At 43.7% G+C, this 20181-nt stretch overlaps 1 protein-coding gene and 1 long non-coding RNA gene across 2 annotated transcripts; both read right to left on the bottom strand.

The window, feature by feature from the left end:
- On the bottom strand, positions 1-3797 carry LOC138956378 (uncharacterized). Its single transcript, XR_011452638.1, has 3 exons — positions 3418-3797; positions 2094-2268; positions 1-1658 (listed from the first exon to the last, which is right to left on the bottom strand). It is a non-coding gene; the product is annotated as an uncharacterized lncRNA (long non-coding RNA).
- A 3734-nt stretch (positions 3798-7531) lies between these two features.
- Positions 7532-19501, bottom strand: LOC138956374 (polypeptide N-acetylgalactosaminyltransferase 5-like; the record flags this gene model as incomplete). The annotated part of the gene is given in 10 exon segments (XM_070327743.1): positions 7532-7757; positions 8614-8745; positions 9363-9446; positions 9939-10067; positions 12264-12449; positions 14716-14833; positions 15546-15753; positions 18111-18275; positions 18813-18985; positions 19348-19501. Coding segments are annotated over 10 exon segments (1499 nt in total), but the record flags the coding sequence as incomplete, so codon positions are not given.
- Between the last annotated feature and the right edge of the window lie 680 nt (positions 19502-20181).

Here is a 20181-nt window from a genome sequence, read left to right as displayed (position 1 = left end):
TTTGTTCTTGAGTCAAATTTATTGGCTTCATAAATTTATATTGTGAATTTTTGTCCGTTTGCAGATTGGCTTATCTATGAATTTTTTCGAAAATATCTTGCGATCTACGTACGCATAATGTAACACGTGAAGAAGAACATAAACAGTTCGTCAAAAGGAATCTAATTTGCATTTCAACCCATGTGCCTTCCTTATTGTTAATTTTTTCTTCATAAAGACTACTTGAAATAAACAAAATGTTTAACCATTTCAAGGCCTCTGAACACGTTTAAAAAAATGCAGGTCTTTGCTCACTATATCAGATCTGCCAAGGCTCAGTTTACACAGGTAAAATCATCTGTCGACTTGAACACATACCAATAATCAACAGCCTCACTGCTTCTTTGAGCTGGATTTTGTGTGTGGAATGAATTACACATGTGGCGTTTTAGAATATAATTCATAGAAGATGTACATTCTTGCAGAAAGGCTTTAATTTAATAATTAGGTCTTCGTGATGTTCTCTTAAAATAACTAACATGTGTTCCCTTTGCCGGGCCTCTGAACCAGTTTTGTGAATATGCAGGTTAAACTCGTGCTTTTTCTGTGTTATCAGTGTATTTCTCATCCAGGCATGGATGCGTCCTCTGAAATGGACAGCCCTTCCCGTGTAAACGATTGAGTTCAACATCTGAAATCTTACCAGGCTTTTACATGGGATATGGCCATCCTTCCGTTTTGAAAAATACCAGAACTCAACACTCTGTATGGGTACTCTCTTTGCGAATGTAGAATGTTATGAATTAATTTCTTAAACGCCACACGTGTAAAACATTCCCTAAAAACTCCAGCTCCAAAAACCAGTCAGGATGTTTATTCCTGGTATATGTTCAAGTCAAGAGATTTTTTTCCATGTAAAAGTCTTCGCAGATCTGTGTAGTGAGCAATCCTGTTTTGGAAAAGGACGTGCCTTTATGCCTGTATAGACGATTTGATTGTTGAGATACCTGGTGGCAATGACCGCACGGGTGGCAAGAGGTAGTAATGCACAGATGACAAAAAACCGACCTGCATTTAAAAAAAAGTTAGGAGGCCTTGATAGGGGGAAACATTTTGTTAATTTCCAGAATCTTTATGAAGAAATAATGAACGAGAAGAAAGTCTGGTCTTGAAGTAAATGCAAATTAAACTATGTATACTTTTGACAAACTTTTCTGTTCTTATTCACATGTTAAAATGTGTGCAGAGATCGTTAGTTACTTCCCCAAAACCATGTTTCAGGCAACAGGCAAACGGACAATACTGGACACAAGCTATGCTGACCGGCTCATGGACTGACTACCTGATGCTGGAGTACACCAACAGTGGAAAAAGTCTGGAACAAAATGTTGCAGAATGTGAACCATGTACCGGACCACGTGACAACTCAGTATCTTCAAACCACGCAGGAATCTGTTCAACCAAAGATACTAGTTCAACACAGTCACACGATTTGTAAAAGTATATTTCAGCCTTCTGTAGCTCAGGGAGTTTGAACCCCACTCTTCATCCGTTTGGGAAAGTATTTCTGATTGTTTTGACTGCACAGGTTGGTAATGGTACTCTGATGCTTCTGCCTAGAAACCCCACTCGCTAGCGCACCAGCTGCCTGTTATGGGTAAGCGACGTGCCTGTATTTCCTGCAAAGCAAGACAGAATAAAACAGCAGCTTAGTTTGAGCTTTTAAGACATTCGTACCAGAGAAAACGTGTACGTGTTTGTTTGGAGAGGGTGGATAGAATCATAAGACACGCTGTGTCTATGTGACGTAGAGCAGGTTTTCAAATTCATGCTGAAGCACTGTGTGATCGCTATTTTTTTGGCATATCTTACCTTGATTTCAGATAGATTGGGAACCGAAATGAGGATGTTTACATGAATAAACTATGCTGATATGTATGTGTTTAGAAATAAAGAATAGTTTTAATGATATATGATGGTGTGGTTTTTTTTAACCCAATGTGATATTTTCGTATTTGAAAACAAATTGTACACTCTGTTGTCAATTTTACTTTCAGTTTCAGATAAATAAATCTATCATAATGGAAATCATCTGTTTGTGTTGTGTTACTTACCCATTTTGATCAATGTTGAGTCGTCCATATTCCTGTGTGTACGCATAGTATGCAGTTTGAAGGTAGTATATGTCCGAGCAAACATAGGAGGATGTGCTGTTAGGCTGTCTATCTCCTCATCCAGGTTTTCCAGATATTTGAATTTCGTTCCCTCTTGGAGTTTCTGCACTGACACCTGATAAGCAAAATACACGTATCACTCTGTGATCATGGCAAAATGCATCATCTGTATGTCCCGTTCAAAAATTACCTTGAGATTCTAAGATTATGGTATACACATAAATTGCAGTGGATCACAAAAACAACACGAACAGTAGTACATGTATATATATATATATTCAGTTTAAAAATTCATGCAATGAGAGTCAATAACCCGATTTAACCCCAGGTAGATTCAGGGTCCCACTGACTGAATCTCATATGGTTGCTTTTCGGCACACACCACACATTTTTAATGGGACTGTGAGGTTTTGTTAATACAGTAAAATATATAGTAGCAACGTACTGTCTGTTCAGTGTTCGTGACGTTTGAGAATACCGATCTATGCACTAACGCATTGTCTTTTTGTAGTGTGACTGTCCGATATTGCGTACTCCTAAAAATCAATAATCAAAAAGTTTGAACTGCTGTAATCGTGTTTCAGCATGTCTGACACTGACAGTGCTTATTTGCTTCCAAAACGGCTTGCGATATCACGCCATCAGCGTTTCGCCACTGCTCAGAAAATCTTATGATTTCAGATCTAGTTTGAGATCGGAAATCACGTGTGCTCGTTTAAAAAAACTAAATTCATTTATTACTTCCCTTTGACCGTTTCGCAAGAAAAATGTCAGGATCACTATTAGATCTAGTATTAGCACATGAAAGCAGCCCACCGCCATTTCAAAAAAGTTTCACTGTTTAGTGGTGTCGATGTCATGTAGTGTCTTACTGTCGCAAATAAAAATACCAGGATAATTGCAGTTTTGTCCGCAAGAAACAGGCTTTGCGCAATGTTAACTTGATGTCTACATGTTACGTTGTGTGACTGAACTCAGAAAGAGAAAATAAGGATAGTCGCGTGTGAACATCACCGTGGAAGCATTTATTCTAAACTGGGCAGTTCAAGGACGAAATCCTTGATTAAAGATAGGAAAATAAACAACACCAGATGCCTGAAATAATAGCATAAATCCATAATCTTTACATGCTTACAGATCTGTGGAAGCACATCAACTGATCTGTGAAAAACACACCTGACTTCGATCAAAGAAACTACATAGCATGCACGAGGTAGCGACTACGGACTAGTGTGTCAACATCACAACAAAGAGAATCACATACCATTTCGTATTGCCGCTTATGCTGGCTCTGTTTCAAGCAGTTCCTTGTGGCCTCGCCAGCATTTTGACGACGAAGAGGCTCAAACGGGCACGCTAAAACCTCAGGCTGGCTGAAAACCGGTCCGTATTCCACTTGTCTTCCTCACTGCTTGAGCCGGCCATATTTGTTGTTCAAGGCTCGTGACGTAGCACACGTATGTGCACAAGGTCATGAGCCAAGACTGCGCGCGCGATGGAACGATTCAGAACAACCAAAAACGAGTCAAAGTATACTTTTTGGATTTCTGTGTTCATTTTTACACACGCATTTGTGGTTGATGAATTAAGAGGGTCAACGTATCAAAAGTGACCCTAAACCTTGGACTTTTCCTTTAAGGGTACAGTCTACCCCCTGAGAAAAAAAAGTAGTAAAACTGATCAGAACATTTTGAAAGTGAATTTTTCTGTAAGTTCACAGAGTGCTTGGTTTAAGCGTGTTTTTATTAATTTTAGAGTGCTTAGGCAAGGATTAGCAAACAAAATAGGGTATCACGCGCTAATTTTATATGGTAACGACTAAAACTTGTAACTGGGATATCAGACTTTTTTTCTCTCACAAAATCACTGCTGAACAAATTACTAAGATGTTGTAGTTGTTGACATGTTACAGGTCAACGTCTCATCTAGGCTTTCTTCACCCTTTTGAAAAGTCTGCACATATTTGGACATATATAAATTATGAAATAATGTTTTTCTTGAAGAAAAGCGACTAAGTGAGGAACGAATGACCCAAAAGCCGGTGGATGAATCCATCCATTGAAGCTTTACTTCTCGTGTGTGTCACCAATTTAATCTGAGTTATTGTTGGACTCTCTGAATGTAAAGTATCTCTAATAGGCGTATGTCCATCCTATTATCAAATCTTCTGTTTCTGTTTTTCCCAGTCCAAATATTTAATTTATCGTCACCATCAACTTACACACACACACACACACACACACACACACACACACACACACACACACACACGCACACTGTCACACATCAATCTGAAGACACAAACAAATCCAAGCGAGAAACATCTTTTTTTATTTTCAACTGTGACATAAATAACTTGCAACAAAGCCTGTCACTCGGATTTTGACAACCACAAAAACAACAGATGCACACACTAACACGCATATATATATATCAGTCAGAGTCTCTGTATCCTTCATACTCGTTTGCAAATTTCAAAAACACATTAAAGGCACACTCCTTCGCGTGAAAACAGATCGGCTCGCTATCTCAGAGCTGGCCAGGCTTTTATATTGGATAAGATCATCCCTCCACTTGGACATATATCAAACCTAAAACAGATCGGCTCGCTATCTCAGAGCTGGCTAGGCTTTTATATTGGATAAGATCATCCCTCCACTTGGACATATATCAAACCTAAAACAGATCGGCTCGCTATTTCAGATCTGGCTAGGCTTTTATTTGGGGTAACATATCAAACCGAGCGTTAACTGGGCGAGAAATGTCCGTCCGTGCCCCACGGGAGATATCGACGTAACATTACAAAGGCTCAGTGACCTCGATCGCCCCACACGCTGAGTCAGACCTATTTTTCTTCTTAAAAAAAAAAAAAAAATCTCAGCCAGAGTTCAAACTTGGTCAAAGCTTTCGCTGTCTCAGTCTGAGGCCATCCCTCCATCTGGACACACATCAACAATCAACAATCAACAATCAACAGACTGGCTAGTGTCTTTGCAGTGGAATTGTTTTTAATGTGCGCGGAAATGTTAAAACGGGATGGACTGTGCCTCTCACACATAATATTATACCATCTAGCAACTTGATGCAGATAACAGTAACACATGAAAATGTAATCACACATCAGTCAAAACCTCTGTATCCCACTTCGGGAACACATTCACATATATCAACAACCAACACATACCAACTAGATGTGGGAAATAGTAACAAGTGAGCAATTGGTCGCACAGCAGTCAAAACCTCTTCATTCTTCTCTCGGCAGTCCGTCTCGATTTAGACGTCGTTTCAGAAAAACATCAACGTAATTATACTAAGTAGTCTATGACACTAACCTGGAAGAAAAAGACAATGGGACATTTGTCCCCCTCAACCAAATTCTGATGGGACATTACATAGTCGAAGGCAAAACGCACAAAGCAGGCTAGGCGGTCCGAAAATGCTTTTGTCGAAAGATGCAAAATAGTTATATTTGATGCCATATGTTGATATGCGAATGTGCCAGTGGATCAGGTTAGTTTGCGTGTCACGTGTGTGTGTGTACGTGTGTGTGTGTGTGTGTGTGTGTGTGTGTGTGTGAGAGAGAGAGAGAGAGAGAGAGAGAGAGAGAGAGAGAGAGAGAGAGAGAGAGAGATTTCCTTCACGCGGGGATTGACGAAGCAGCTGTACTGTGTGTTGGCGGTCTAAAAATAGCCCAAGTCCTGGAAAACTGTTGCTAAACATAGCAATAAAGAATTAATTATTTCTCGTAATTGGTAAGGACTTCAAACCTAAAACTTTGCAGGAAGCTTAATTTATACATCCCCGCAACGTTGGGAAAAGCCCTGGAAGTAATTAAACTAATTAAATAGGACTATATGTCAGCCTTTAAATGCAAACATCACCGGAGGTTGATGGGCGAGGCAGTTGAACGGATATCTTTGCTTGACCGGGAAGTAACTTTAGGCCTACTTTTTTCTTTGGAGGCATGGCTTTTTTACGTGGGTCTGTGTTTCGAGCGATAATGCTTGTGTTGACAGTTTCCACAGAGGTAAACGCGCAAGCACAGATCGGTCCCGCACAGATAGTTCGTAGGATTGGTTGAATACTAATGAATTACATTTTAAAAGCCAATCACAGCGCGTTTCAAAAACTCACAAGTTGCTCGGCTTGGCGCGCGTTTTTGCTTAGGTCTTTCCGAACACTGTACTCCTGTGAAAAGTGGGCATGGGGTGGCGCAGTGGTACGTATTACGTAACCTCAGTGCGCCCTTTAACGCACTGAAGGGAATTCCAATGGGACATCAAGTTTTGGGATGTTATGCGCCATTTTCAAGGCGTACTAGTAAATGAAACCCTGCTAACCGACTATGGTTGAAAATAATAATAACCCATGTACCATTAGTCGCTCGCCCACTGTACTCCTTATCACGCACGCACACACACGCACGCACACACACACACACACACACACACACACACACACACACACACACACACACACACACACACACAGACGCACACCCACATACAATTACACATATGTTTCTACACACACACACACACACACACACACACACACACACACACACACACACACACATACGAGACAGCTTCGAGGAGACATAAAATACCTGTAAGAAATCGGATTGCAACGTTGTCTAAACGATGACATTTCTATAAACTGTGATACCCGATACTCGGATTTCACAGCCTCAATACACTGAAAGAGTGTCCAGGAACTGTCCAGAAACATTGCAAACAGATGGTTATATTTGCATAAACACAGGAATGACCTTACCTTTAAACGAACGAACAAACAAACGAACAAGGGAAAAGTCAGGCACAAGACATACAAGGCACAAACAAATAAAAAGAAGCGACTGTGATGGTCGGAATGCCAGACATGGACTATCTCGGGTCAAGCCCTACTGTAGACTGATTGATTGCACTGAATGGGGAGCACTCAACCCACACCGGAATGAATGTAGATGAACAACAACAACAACATCAAAAAACAACAATAACAACAACGACAACATGGAATGCATTTTGTTATTTATGGTAAATATGAGTGCACAGACATACCTCTCTCTCTCTCACACACACACTTACCCACACACACACACACACTTACACACACACACACAAACACACACATTAACATCCAACCCCCCCCCCCCACACCCCCAATCACCTTCACATGCAACTTCCACCCTGGCCACACACTTACACACACACATATACACGCAAGCACACACACACACACACACACACACACACACACATTAACACCCCCCCCCCCCCCCCCGAAAAAACACCTTCACACACATGCAACTTCCACCCAGGCCACCAGCAGGTCTTGCCTTGCGATAACCGAGCCCCCCCCCCCCCCCCAAAAAAAAAAAGAAAAAAAAAAAAGAACAACAACACAAAAACAACCTCTAACCCCTCCGCGTCCTTCTAACAAATCCAATCATCACAATGGCAAGGGATTTTTCTTGAACTTCCAGACTTGTCTTGTGTCGCCGTAGAGACAAGGTGCCAGAGCCACGGTGCCAGTCCTATCCATCTCTATGGCTGACAAACACAGACCCGTGGGTACGTGGAGTATGGCTACCTGGTCACCCTGAAAATACACAGATTAAATACAATACAGTGGAACCTTCCTTTTTACACCTCCAAAGATCTGAGAAAGTGTGTGTGTGTGTGTGTGTGTGTGTGTGTGTGTGTGTGCGTGTGTGTATGTGTGTGTGTGAGAGAGAGAGAGAGAGAGAGAGAGAGAGAGAGAGAGAGAGAGAGAGAGAGACTCAGAACTTTATTACAAAAGGATAAAGGTTTTAGGCAAAGCCTATTCTTCCAACCTGTCCTTTATACAACACATAAAGACAGACGCACATTACAAATATAAATTCAATCATATAAAATACAGAAATACATTGTATGGAATGCAACACGATGTGCAATAAGGAATTACATAAGGAGAACTCAAACATTACAAAATTACATTGACATAGTTATACCTTTCATTTGGGAATAAAGTTGCTCCGATCAGAGAGAGAGAGAGGCAGAGACAGAGAGAGAGACAGAGAGAGAGAGAGACAGAGACAGAGACAGACAGAGAGAGAGACAGAGAGAGAGAGACAGAGACAGAGAGAACCTTGAACCTTTTCTATTGCGACTATAATAAAGAGCAGGACCGGTGTACAGGAGTCGAGGTTAGAAACTTAGGTCCGAGATTAACTGTCACCTCAATGCAGTCTATCAGGATTAGAGTCTTTAACCTGCATACCGGCCCAGAAAAATACTAAGAGGAGTTCTTCTTCACGTTCGCTTCTTCTAGACGTCCACTCCTGTAGCACGCACGAATGCCGCCGTTTTATTAAGGGCCACCAGGTCCCCAAACAGCTGGGGGAACTCATCCGGCCAAGCTGTGCTTCTTTTTTTATTAAAAAAAAAATTTACTTAGAGGAGTGAAAACCAACCTGAGCGCTGACTTCAAATGCCTGACTGTATTCCTGCGAGTCGCACGGGCTGGCGAACACGTGGCTCTGGTACTGTTCCAGACACGTGCTGATGTAGCGGATTTCTTTGCTCTTCGACGTCTGCCATAACTCCTGAACAACACGTGACGAGAAAACAAAACACCATCACAAAATCTAAACAACAAAGTGACTGTGGTGAGATGAACAAAGTTGAAAAACAACAGAATTCCCTACTCACCGATACAAGACAGCACAATACAATACGAATTTTCGCTTATGAAAGCTTCACCAGGAAACAGACAAAAACAAAGGACAACAAAACACCATTAATTTTACAAACAGTCTTTTAGTTTTAATTTCGTTGGGTATTAACGAGAGACTGCATGTTTTTAGTAACAGAACTGTAACGTCGTGTTTGTTCAGCGAGAAAATAATCTTCCGTAAATAGTTTTTCAACATTGGCTTGGCCTGAAAGAGACTTTCGGTGACAAAACTGTATATGCTCGTACGGCTCTCCTTCGTCATAAGTAATATGAATCAGATAAAAACACCAAAAAGATGATAATTCCATTCTTATCGACCCAAACTCGATCCCATTGCGCCTTGAAATTTGACCAGAAACCACCCAACTAATCATGTCGAAAAGTCACACAATCTTTGAAGTTGGTACGGTCTCAAAGATCCAGCATCAAAAATGAAGGAGAGTGATATTTCTTGACACTTAAGCGGCCTCTATCAGTTCAACTCACCGCATTTGCACATTCCGCGCTCAAGATGAGTTCCCTCTTGGCTCCATCCTTGAAAATGAGACACAGGCCAGTGGAAGACTTGATCTGAATGAACGAAAGGAACAGCAATACAGTTAACAATTTCAGTGTGATACCACGTGTGATATTTTTGCTGGTACCTAACGACCTAATTTGCACATTCGGCCGGGGTCAGTTTGTCCGGTTGCGCATTTGTTGTTTTCTTGCTAGACATAACCCAATAACATGTCTGCTGCAAATCGCTTGTAAATCGCTGAGGAGTCGAGCAGAACTGATTTGTTTAAGTCTCAGTTAAAATCATCGCGAACTACATCGGTACTAAATCATCGTGACCGTTCACATGGCAATATTTCGCTGACTTGGTCTCAGCGACTCCTGGGCGACTTCAAAACAACTAACGTTGGTGGAAGTCTGACATGTGAACAGCACTCTATAAACTACTGGTCAGTGGGCAACACAACTTCTCCTACACTAAGTTCCACACTTCTATCGGCCATTGGATTTAAGCGACTTAAGAATGAGATTCAACAAACGACCATGGTGTTATCTACTACTCACATGTCCATAATGTTTTCCAGTCCCGTCAATGAAGAGTTCAGGATACACGTTGTCGACGTACCACTGGAAACTGTGACACGCCAGAACGTGACGTAACTGCTTTCTCCCGCTCACGTCACCGTACGTATTCTGCAAGAAGAACGCGACACTGTCAGGACACAACACTATTATCATTCTATGAGAATTTTAAGGACGAAAGTCGTTTGATCAATGCAACGTTTCAACTCAACTCAACTCAACTCAACTCAAATTTATTAATCCATATGGAAATTATGTTGTAACAATACTCATTTCCAATCAAAAGAATAAGAATGCATACTAAACACAGTCTCACTAACGCAAACAGTCATCCGTCAAGTCTAGTCTGCCAACTCACAACTCACTCACACAACAACAGCAACAGCAATACAAATTAACAAAAACCATAATTCCAATAACAAAAAGACGTCCAAGAGTCCACCTCCACATCCACGCACACACAAGGTTTACAAAGCACCACATGTCGACTAGAACACCGCACATTTGGGCTACGGTAATACAGTTACTAAAAATACATACATTACAGATAACCCAGCAACAGAGTACAGTAATAATTATGACAGAGAAACATGATAGAGGCCTCTAACATGTGATTGGTTGAAAGCATGGATAGCTCTGGGAACAAAAGAATTGCGGAAACGTGACGTTCTAGCAACCATAGCCCTCAGTCTACCACTCCTGTCAATGCGTCGAGAGTCAAATTCAGGTTTCAGTGGGTGTGTCTCGTCAGCCAAAATTGAGGTCAGTCGGTCAGTCAGTCGTCTCTGGCAAACTGATTCAATGGTCTCTTGCTTCCTGCCTACAACAGATCCAGCCTTCTTGACTAGCTTTTCTAGCCTGTCACTATCCTGTTTACTAAGATTACCCCCCCCAGCACACACATGCATATGTCAACACGCTACCAACAGTGGACAGATAGAACATTTGCAGGATGTCATTACGAACAGAGAACGATCTAAGCTTCCTTAGACAGTACATGCGCGTGTGCGCTTTCTTCAAGATTTGGTCAGTGTTGGCATGCCAAGACAGCTTGTTGTCGATCACTACACCAAGGTAGCGATAGCTTTCAACCTGTTCGACTTCAACACCAGCTATCACGATAGGCTTGTGTGCTTGTTTCCGAGTAAGTTATGCTCTCGGGTGCCAGGAAACTGGTTCCGCCTAACTTACACAATGTAGATATCAAATAATTATGTACAACAAATGGGATGAAAAGCACGATACTCGATAAAGTGACGAAGAACTAAAACATCCCAGCAAGGGGGGTAACCGCCACACCAGCTGTTCAAAAGGACATCACAGATTACTCCCCCTGTGTCCGTTGACAGTACAAACAGCGCAGTCAACTTTACACAGTTTGGTCATCAAGGTATTCAAAAGAAGAAAAATGTCAAATATACCACGCCAACGTTATCAGTTAACCAATCGATGGTTACCACCCAGCTGACTGCATAACTACTTAACCAGACTACTTACAACTGTGCCAACCGGCAACCACCACCACCCCCCCCCCACCCCCCACCCCCCACCCCCACACCCACGATTATAACGATATACTGAATGTACATGGTCAAGAACAAAAGCAAATGCCTGATAGACCCTTGTTCGCAGAACTAATACACTACTCCACAATTCGGAGACAGGGGATGGGGAAAGTTAGTGGAAAGTTGACAATTACTATCTGGAATCAGTAAACAAGATCTTGGCTGACGTTAAAACTGGCAGTGTCCCCAGTGAGCATACTCAAACAGGCAAGGGTAAATCACTTCTATACTTCTAGATTTTTACCAGGATTTATTTACTGGGGCAAATTTGCCGAAATGGTCATACAAGTTTCAGCAATGTCCGGAAGTTTAATCCGCACTTCCTGGCGTCACCTATCACTGTGAAAAGAGTCCGACAGATTTGCCAAAACGACGACAAAGTTTATCGTGATCTGAAAGAAGTGTCTGCGTTTTGCCGATTGCCAACGTCAAAAGACTGAGCGAATAACTAGAATTAAAAGTACAAAGTTAAAGCAACGATTACGGACATGATGGGGCTATAGGCAGGCTAATAGTCCAAAACACATCCCTGCAGTACCCTTATACACTGGAACACCCGTTTTAAGACCCCCCCCCCCCCCAAGTTAAGACTCCCTCCCTTTTAAGACTTTGTTTTTTGAGACTTTCTGTTCAGAACCTCTGTAAATTTACCCCCAATTTAAAGACCCCCTCCTTTTTCAAGACCTGATTTTCTGAGATGTTTTAAAAGAAGTCTTAACAGGGGGTTCCACTGTATACTCACGGCACTGTAGGCCTCCCTGTGGAAGAAGAATCGCTTGTAGTCGTCGAGCCAGACCTCAGCCACCCTGGCGGCGTTGCCCTTGACGATACGATCCACGTTGTTCTTCAGGTAGGGCGACTTGTCGCGGAAGATGTGCGACACTCGGGAACACGGGTGGATGAGGATGGCGCCACCACACATCCACAACTGCGGAAGTGACAAGGATATATATATATATATATCCCATGACCTCCCTTCTTTGTCTCTGTTACTTCAGTATGGGTATATATGTTGTATTTTTATAGCTCAATAAATACATCATGGACTCCAAAAAATATATGATAGTGCAGATTCCGATTTGGGCAAAGGACTACTTTCCTCCCGACCTTTGACCTCGCGCCGAACAATGTGACACATTTGTATGAAGTTCTAAAATCGCATTGCACGGCTCAGAAAACCATATCAGTTGCACGCAAAAATGAATCTCAGAACTGATCTGATGTATGAGATGCAATAAGCAAAAGTTTCTTTCATTATGAAAGCAATGCAGGTCGAAAAAAACGAACATTCAACTTACAAGATAACCAGATGCTAGCGAACCAAAACAAAAACACGAGTACCCTCCCCTTGCATCGTTAGCAGACGACTTTTGAGAATCTGTCGGTAGTGTGTTTTGCCGGTGTGCGCCTTCAGCTATCAAACATCGGCTGTTTCACGTGTTTTGCGAGCAAGTCTACTCTTTTGCCTGGCTCTGCAGTAAGTCCACATATTTTTCCGTAATCCAGTCATATTCCTTCAAAATGCAATCAATCGGCGGTGACAGACGTGTCGGTCGCGTTTTCCTCTCACCCATACCAGTTTAAGTTCATCCATGCAAACACACTCGCAAAACAGTTTATCACGTAGATACATTTCAAATAGGGAGCAAATGGTTAAATCTAAACCTACATATTTGTTCCCTAAGATTTGCTTCTCTGTCAATAAGCCTAATTACACACGTTCGAGAAAAACAACGTGGAATCAATTCTGAATCGAGTAAGCCAAATGGGTCCCAAACCCGTTTCGCCCGTTCTGCCGACCTGAAACGCAAAACAAAAGAATTGTGCGCTTCAACTAAATTAATTTCTATTCGACTTCATTACTTTCTTGCAACTTATGAACCTTTACTTAAAGCTTTTAAATGGTCTGAAAGTAGTGTTACCGCGTACTTATCGATGCACTCATTCGTTTTATTTTTTCAGCGACGGTCACTTAGTTTAAGGTTGCAAAAGGGCTAAGTCTCGCTGGCAACAGTTTTACCCTGCACAGATCGCAACAGTGCCGCTAGTAGTCTACACTTTGTGTTTGATGGTAGAATGGGATATACAGATTACAACACTCGTGGTTTTTTATATGGCTTATATTTCAGTCAAGACCCAGCGGGAATATCAATCGAGAGACACTCGCCAGAGGCTCGTGTCTCCCGATGATATTCATCCGCTGGGTCTTGACTGAAATACAAGCCATATAAAAAACCACTCGTGTTGTAACCTATACGTATACGTGTACACAGGACAATCAATCAATCAATATGAGGCTTATATCGCGCGTATTCCGTGGGCACAGTTCTAAGCGCAGGGATTTATTTTTTAATTTTTTTAATTTTTATTTTATGCAATTTATATTGCGCACATATTCAAGGCGCAGGGATTTATTTATGCCGTGTGAGCTGGAATTTTTTTACACAATACATCACGCATTCACATCGGCCAGCAGATCGCAGCCATTTCGGCGCATATCCTACTTTTCCCAGTCACACGGGTATTTTGGTGGACATTTTTATCTATGCCTATACAATTTTGCCAGGAAAGACCCTTTTGTCAATCGTGGGATCTTTAACGTGCACACCCCAATGTAGTGTACACGAAGGGACCTCGGTTTTTCGTCTCATCCGAAAGACTAGCACTTGAACCCACCACCTAGGTTAGGAAAGGGGGGAGAAAATTGCTAACGCCCTGACCCAGGGTCGAACTCGCAACCTCTCGCTTCCGAGCGCAAGTGCGTCACCACTCGGCCACCGAATCCCACACACACACACACACACACACACACACACACACACACACACACGTACGCACGTATGAACGCACTCACTCACTCACACATCTATGTGCACGCCGCACGAACGCAACCACGCACGCACATAAACTCGCACGCACACACACACAGACACACGCACGCACGCTCACACCCCAACAGACACATTGACTCTCCCCCCTATCCCCATCAGTCAAGCTGATCAACACATGAAGAATGGACGTGATGTTGGCGCATACGATGTGCAGCCTCATTGTGCATGTCTTATTTACATACTTCCGGGCCATTCCCTGCCCATCCCATAATTTATTCGACCTAACTTGAAATTCCGAACAATTCCACCCCAGTCCCCGACGGCACACTTGTTAAAAAAAGTGTGTATTGCATATATACAGACCTTGAAAGAGAGTTCGAGGTTCTCGCCGCCCCACAGCACAAGGCCCGGGTCCCACGTGCCCAGCTGCTGGAAGAACTCTTTGTTGATGGCGAACAGGCCTCCTGCCATTGTGGGGGACCTGTGTACAACAAGGGAGAAAATGTAAGTTTTACGCCCTCACGGCAAAGCCATTAGGGGCATGTTACACGGGAAAACCCGCATGTGCGTTTTATTTTGTACAGTATTTGGATTGGTGTTGATGGAACGGAGGTGGAAGAAGCCGATACACTCATCTTGTGTTGCTCATCCACACATCCATTAGATCATACAAACTGCTGCAACAAGAACAGAACAAAACCGCGGGTTATCAACATTAAGGCCCTCCTACAACATCAACGGGCCTTTGAATCACATGCAGTTGACACAGCGACGAGCTGGGCGGGGCCTGTGTGTTAGATGATGTGCTCTCAAGACTAGTACTATATATAGTATGAGTAGTCCACTAGAGCGTCCGCCACCCTGACCACGTGACATCCGACCAACAGACCCTGCCCACCTCGTTTCAAGTGCATGTGCTCTCAATCGCACCTGGAAGACTATTCCATCATGCGAGAGTTCATGAGCACTTTTATCCAACCCCATCCCCTCCGGTTCTCTATCACCCCCCCCCCCCCCCCTCCCAACACACGTACGCCCCAACAAGAACATTCACCTACATAAAAGGCCTGCTTGGGGAACCTCCACTCCAAACCCCTCCACTTCGCCATGGCTTCCCCCTCCCAATACACACACACACACACACACACACACACACACACACACACACACACCTAACAGGCACATTGACCTACATATAAGGCCTCCCAGCGGACCCTCTCAGCCGCTGTATCCTGGGGGTCAGCCTGCTCCAGGTGAAGGTCATCTGGCGGAGGTCAACCACGCCGATACTCTCCACCGCCTGCACGATGGCCATGGAGTCCTTGTCGATGATGTCGATGATGGGGGTCACCGCCACCGTCGAGTTCTTCGACACCTCGTAGATCAGGGGCTCCATCCAACCTGCATGCACGGAAGTAAAGGTAAAGGCTGTACTGTCTGTCATGTTCCTCTTGTGTTTGAAGACACCACCGTAAGCCGTAGGCTTGTTGTTGTTTTCACCTTATGTCTATGTACATTTCTTGAACATGTAAAATATGAATAAACATTGTTTAAACCAAAGGTAAAGGCCGTAAAGGTAAAGGTATTCCCACAACCATAATTAATCGAAGGGGAGCGATGTAAGAGATCTGAACTTTTTTAGGGCTAGCTTTATGAGGGCCATGCCCACTCCTCTCCCTCGCCGCTTCTGCCTTCCCCGTCGGGCTGTGACTTCCCCTCCGTTGCCTCTATCTTTGAGTTGCGCTCAGGTCGAAAAGCAGGAAAGATTGTTCGCGACCCCTCCCACCCGGCAAACCACTTCTTCGAGCCTCTTCCATCTGGTAGGCGCTACAGAGCTTTGAAAGCCAGAACTAGTCGCTTTCGCTCTAGCTTCATCCCCCATGCTGTACTGACAACTCCTGTAGTGAAGACGTTGTAATATACTGTAGTTATAGGATTGGGGGGGGGGGGGGGGGTTCTTTTGTTACTTAGTCCTTTCACTGCATTCCATTACTGTTCTCATAACTTGTGATAGTGGGAATATGTGCAATGTGGAATGGTCCTTATTTTTTAGGTGCTGGAGTAGTTCTGTGATGGTAGTAGTTTTGTGCAATGCGACTCTAGGTTCAGGTGCTTGAGTAGATCTGTGATAGTCTGTTAATACTGTTGTTTTAAACTGTCTAACTGGCTAGATCATGATTATATAATTTTATGTGATGATCTGACTAAATGATAATAATTACGTGTACTACTTACTTTTAAATGGATTATAAATTTTAGGTATTGTTCTAGTATTCACTAATGTTGTATTGATATTACTGGCACCCCTTTTAAACTGATATGGTTTTTACCTTTACAAGGCGACGATGTGAATTTGTGATGTAGATATGTGGCTGGTTATGTGTGAGAATGTAAATAATTGTGTGTGTGTGTGTGTGTGTGTGTGTGTGTGTGTGTGTGTGTGTGTGTGTGTGTGTGTGTGTGTGTGTGTGTGTGTGAGTTGTGTCTGTGTGTGCATGACAGTGTAATGTACGTATGTATGCATGCATGGTGATGTGTGTCTGCATATGTGTCTGGTTGGTTTTTATTTTATTTTTACCGTGCCGTGCCAAGATGAAATCCTTTTGCAAAATTGGTGAATAAATATCTTGTATCTTGTATCTTGTATCTTGTCTAAATAGGGTCAGGTACCCATTTCCAGCTGGACGGACTGGAGAGCGTTGGGGAAAACCCGGGTATTTGTATTCGCCTCGGCTGGGGGAAGAACCCACGACCTCCAGCGTGAGAGACAAGCGCTCTAACCACTGTGCCACTCCGACTCTCCTGCAAGGAGGTACCATGCCCTTAACCCCCTTGACTGCCACTACACGTATGACGTACGTTTCTTGTGATAATATAGCAATACTCTGACAAGGGAAACAACCCCTTTGAAGTGCAGCAAGATGATTGCCTCCCCTGGAGAATATTTGTTTCATATTTTGTCCAATTGTCATACCTATTATGTTATACATTTTTTTAATTTAATGTTTTAACGAAATGCTTCCGGCAGTCAAGGAATTCATGATGTAAAGATAAGAATGTTTAAACACTAGACTCACAATACGATTGCCAGAACATAGCTGAAGTAACTTATGGCGCTGTTACAAAACACCGCGGATTACGACTACATGCTAGCATGAATGCAAGTCATTACTCAGGAAAATGTCGTCTGTACAGATCACTTAGCTCCATTTTAAAAAAAAAATCGTCCGCAACCGTTTTGATTGCTTACTTGTCATTAGTGCACCTGATAGAGGGATGCCAGTAAAACAAAAGTGAGAAAAGACTGGGAAAGTTCCGCTTCGGGCATAATTATCATTTCCACCAATGTGAGCATGTAGCAAACATAATTATTGCTTCTGTCAGTTTTGTGACTGATGAAAAGACAATGATTGCCTAATTGCCTGCAGCCATCACTCCATCATCCCTTATCCTGATTCCGTTTTAACACACACACACACACACACACACACACACACACACACACACACACACAGGCACAGGCACACACACACACACGCGCGCGCGCGCGCACACACACACACACACACGCACGCACACACACACAGACTGACAGACACACAAACGCATGCCCCAACAACACACACAAACACACCCCACCCCCACACACACAGACGCACACAAAACAGCACCCCCTGCCAACACACACACTCGCACCCCCCCCCCCCCCCCCCCCCCCACACACACACACACAGAGTCTAACCACTCCGACAACCTACCTTCAGCACACTCGACATGAGAGTCGAGGAAGATGAGGATGGGTGCCTGTGCCATCTCCACGCCCTTTAGTCTCGCTCTCACCAGGCCCTCGCGCTGGGGCATGCGCAGGATCTTCACTTTGGGGTACTTGGCCATGTACTGGTCCAGCTTCGTCTTCAGATGCTCTGAAAGAACAAGATTGAGATCAAACGTACGGAGTCGAGTTCCGTTTACTTTGTCACTTGTTGAGATGTTTCATAAATAGCACACCCCTTCTCGTAAAATAACAGGCCGGTTCACTATCTTAGACTGATGTAGACAAGTCTTGTACATTTAAAATCACAAAATTGCAATGAAATGTACAGAGTTGAGTTACGTTTACTTTGAATCTTTTCATAAATAGCACTCTCCTTCTCGTAAAAACAGACCGGTTCACTATCTTAGACTGATGTGGACAGTCTTTTACATCTGATAAGACCATCCCTCTACTTGGCACACACCAATAATCAACACCGTGACTCCCTGCTGTGCTGAGCTAAAAAAAATTTTAATGAAAAAAAGCCACCAGTGTCTTTTACAAAATTACTTCATCAAAAGATTCGAACTGTGAATAGCGTGAACCCAGGCTGTTCATTTTTGGTATGAGACAAAGTGGATGGATGGTGTTGTCCCATGTAAAAGGGAGGAGGAGGGGGGGGGGGGGGGGTGTGGCCTGCACTTACCTGCATCGGAGAAGTCGTCGACGAGGATGAGCTCGTTGAGCAGGTGTGGGGGCGACCTGTCCAGCACGCTGTGCACGGACCTCAGAAGGGCGCTCCACGCCTCGTTGTAGAAACACATGATGATGCTGGCTGGCTGCAGCGTTACGCTACTTCTGTAGTCGTTGTGGCTACATCTGTAATAACAAAGAAAGGACAGAGTGATGATGCTGGCTGATTGCAGGGTTACGTCACGACTGTAGTCGTTGCGGCTACATCTGTAATGACAAAGGAAGGACAGAGTGAAAAACATATGATGATGCAGGCTACCCGCAGCGTTACGCCACATCTGTAGTCGTTGTGGCTACATCCGTTAGTCAAAATGCAAGCACAAATTATCAGTGCCATTTTCACGCGGGAACGATATCGGAAAGGAGGCGGGACTAGACTCCGCCTAGGGGGTCCATGGACCCTTTAAAAATCAAAAGTGGGGGTCCCGGGACCCTCTAGGACGGGGGAGCCCTGTATACCTATTGTCAAACATACAAAATCCTCTTACTCTTGAGGCTTGAAGTCTGGCACGGTTCTCTGCACTGAGATGAGGTCACTGGCGTACTCGTTGAAGTTGTGGTTTTTGTAGCCCACCTCGTAACGCGTCTTGGTCTCCAACATCAGTGTGTTGGGGTCCACCCGAACAGGTGCTCCGCCCTCACCTGTAACAATAGGTATCATTTTTTATTCTTTAAAAAAAAATTGATTTATTTCATTATCCTATTGCTGGGAGATTTGGGTGTCTTCCTCCAAGTGGAAAGCTAGCAGAAGCAGCAATAAGAGTCGCGTTTTCCAGGTGTGTGCGTGTTTAGGTGTAATCAGCCACCTGCACCGAGGTCTTTTACGTACGTGGGACGTGTATACTGTCTTTAAGTCTGCACAAAAAGTTGACCCGCGGTGTCTGGTGTCCGTCCCGGCCTGGATTCGAACCCGTGACCCTAGGATCACGAATCCAGTGCTCCACCAACTTAGCTACCCGCCCCCCATAAGTCATGCTCGATCGACTCCCCTTCCCATATGTGTGTGAGTGAGTGAGTGAGTGAGTGAGTGAGTGAGTGAGTGAGTGAGTGAATGTGTTGTGTTGTGTTGTGTTGTGTGTGTGTGTGTGTGTGTGTGTGTGTGTGTGTGTGTGTGTGTGTGTGTGTGTGTGTGTGTGTGTGTGTGTGTGTGTGTCTGCATCTGCATGGGTAACGCCGGCAGAATCCAAAACGTTGGCTTAGTTACCGGCGTATGTGTGTGAGTGTGTGTGTGTGTGTGTGTGTGTGTGTGTGTCTGTGTGTGTCAGTGTGTGTGTGCCGGTGTGTGTGTGTGTGTGTGCCAGTGTGTGTGTGTGTGTGCGCGT

The sequence above is a fragment of the Littorina saxatilis genome, unplaced genomic scaffold (genome assembly GCF_037325665.1).
Source record: "Littorina saxatilis isolate snail1 unplaced genomic scaffold, US_GU_Lsax_2.0 scaffold_585, whole genome shotgun sequence".
Classification (NCBI taxonomy): domain Eukaryota; kingdom Metazoa; phylum Mollusca; class Gastropoda; order Littorinimorpha; family Littorinidae; genus Littorina; species Littorina saxatilis.
The sequence above is the reverse complement of the archived record's forward strand: the minus strand, read 5'-3'. Positions and strand labels throughout refer to the sequence as shown.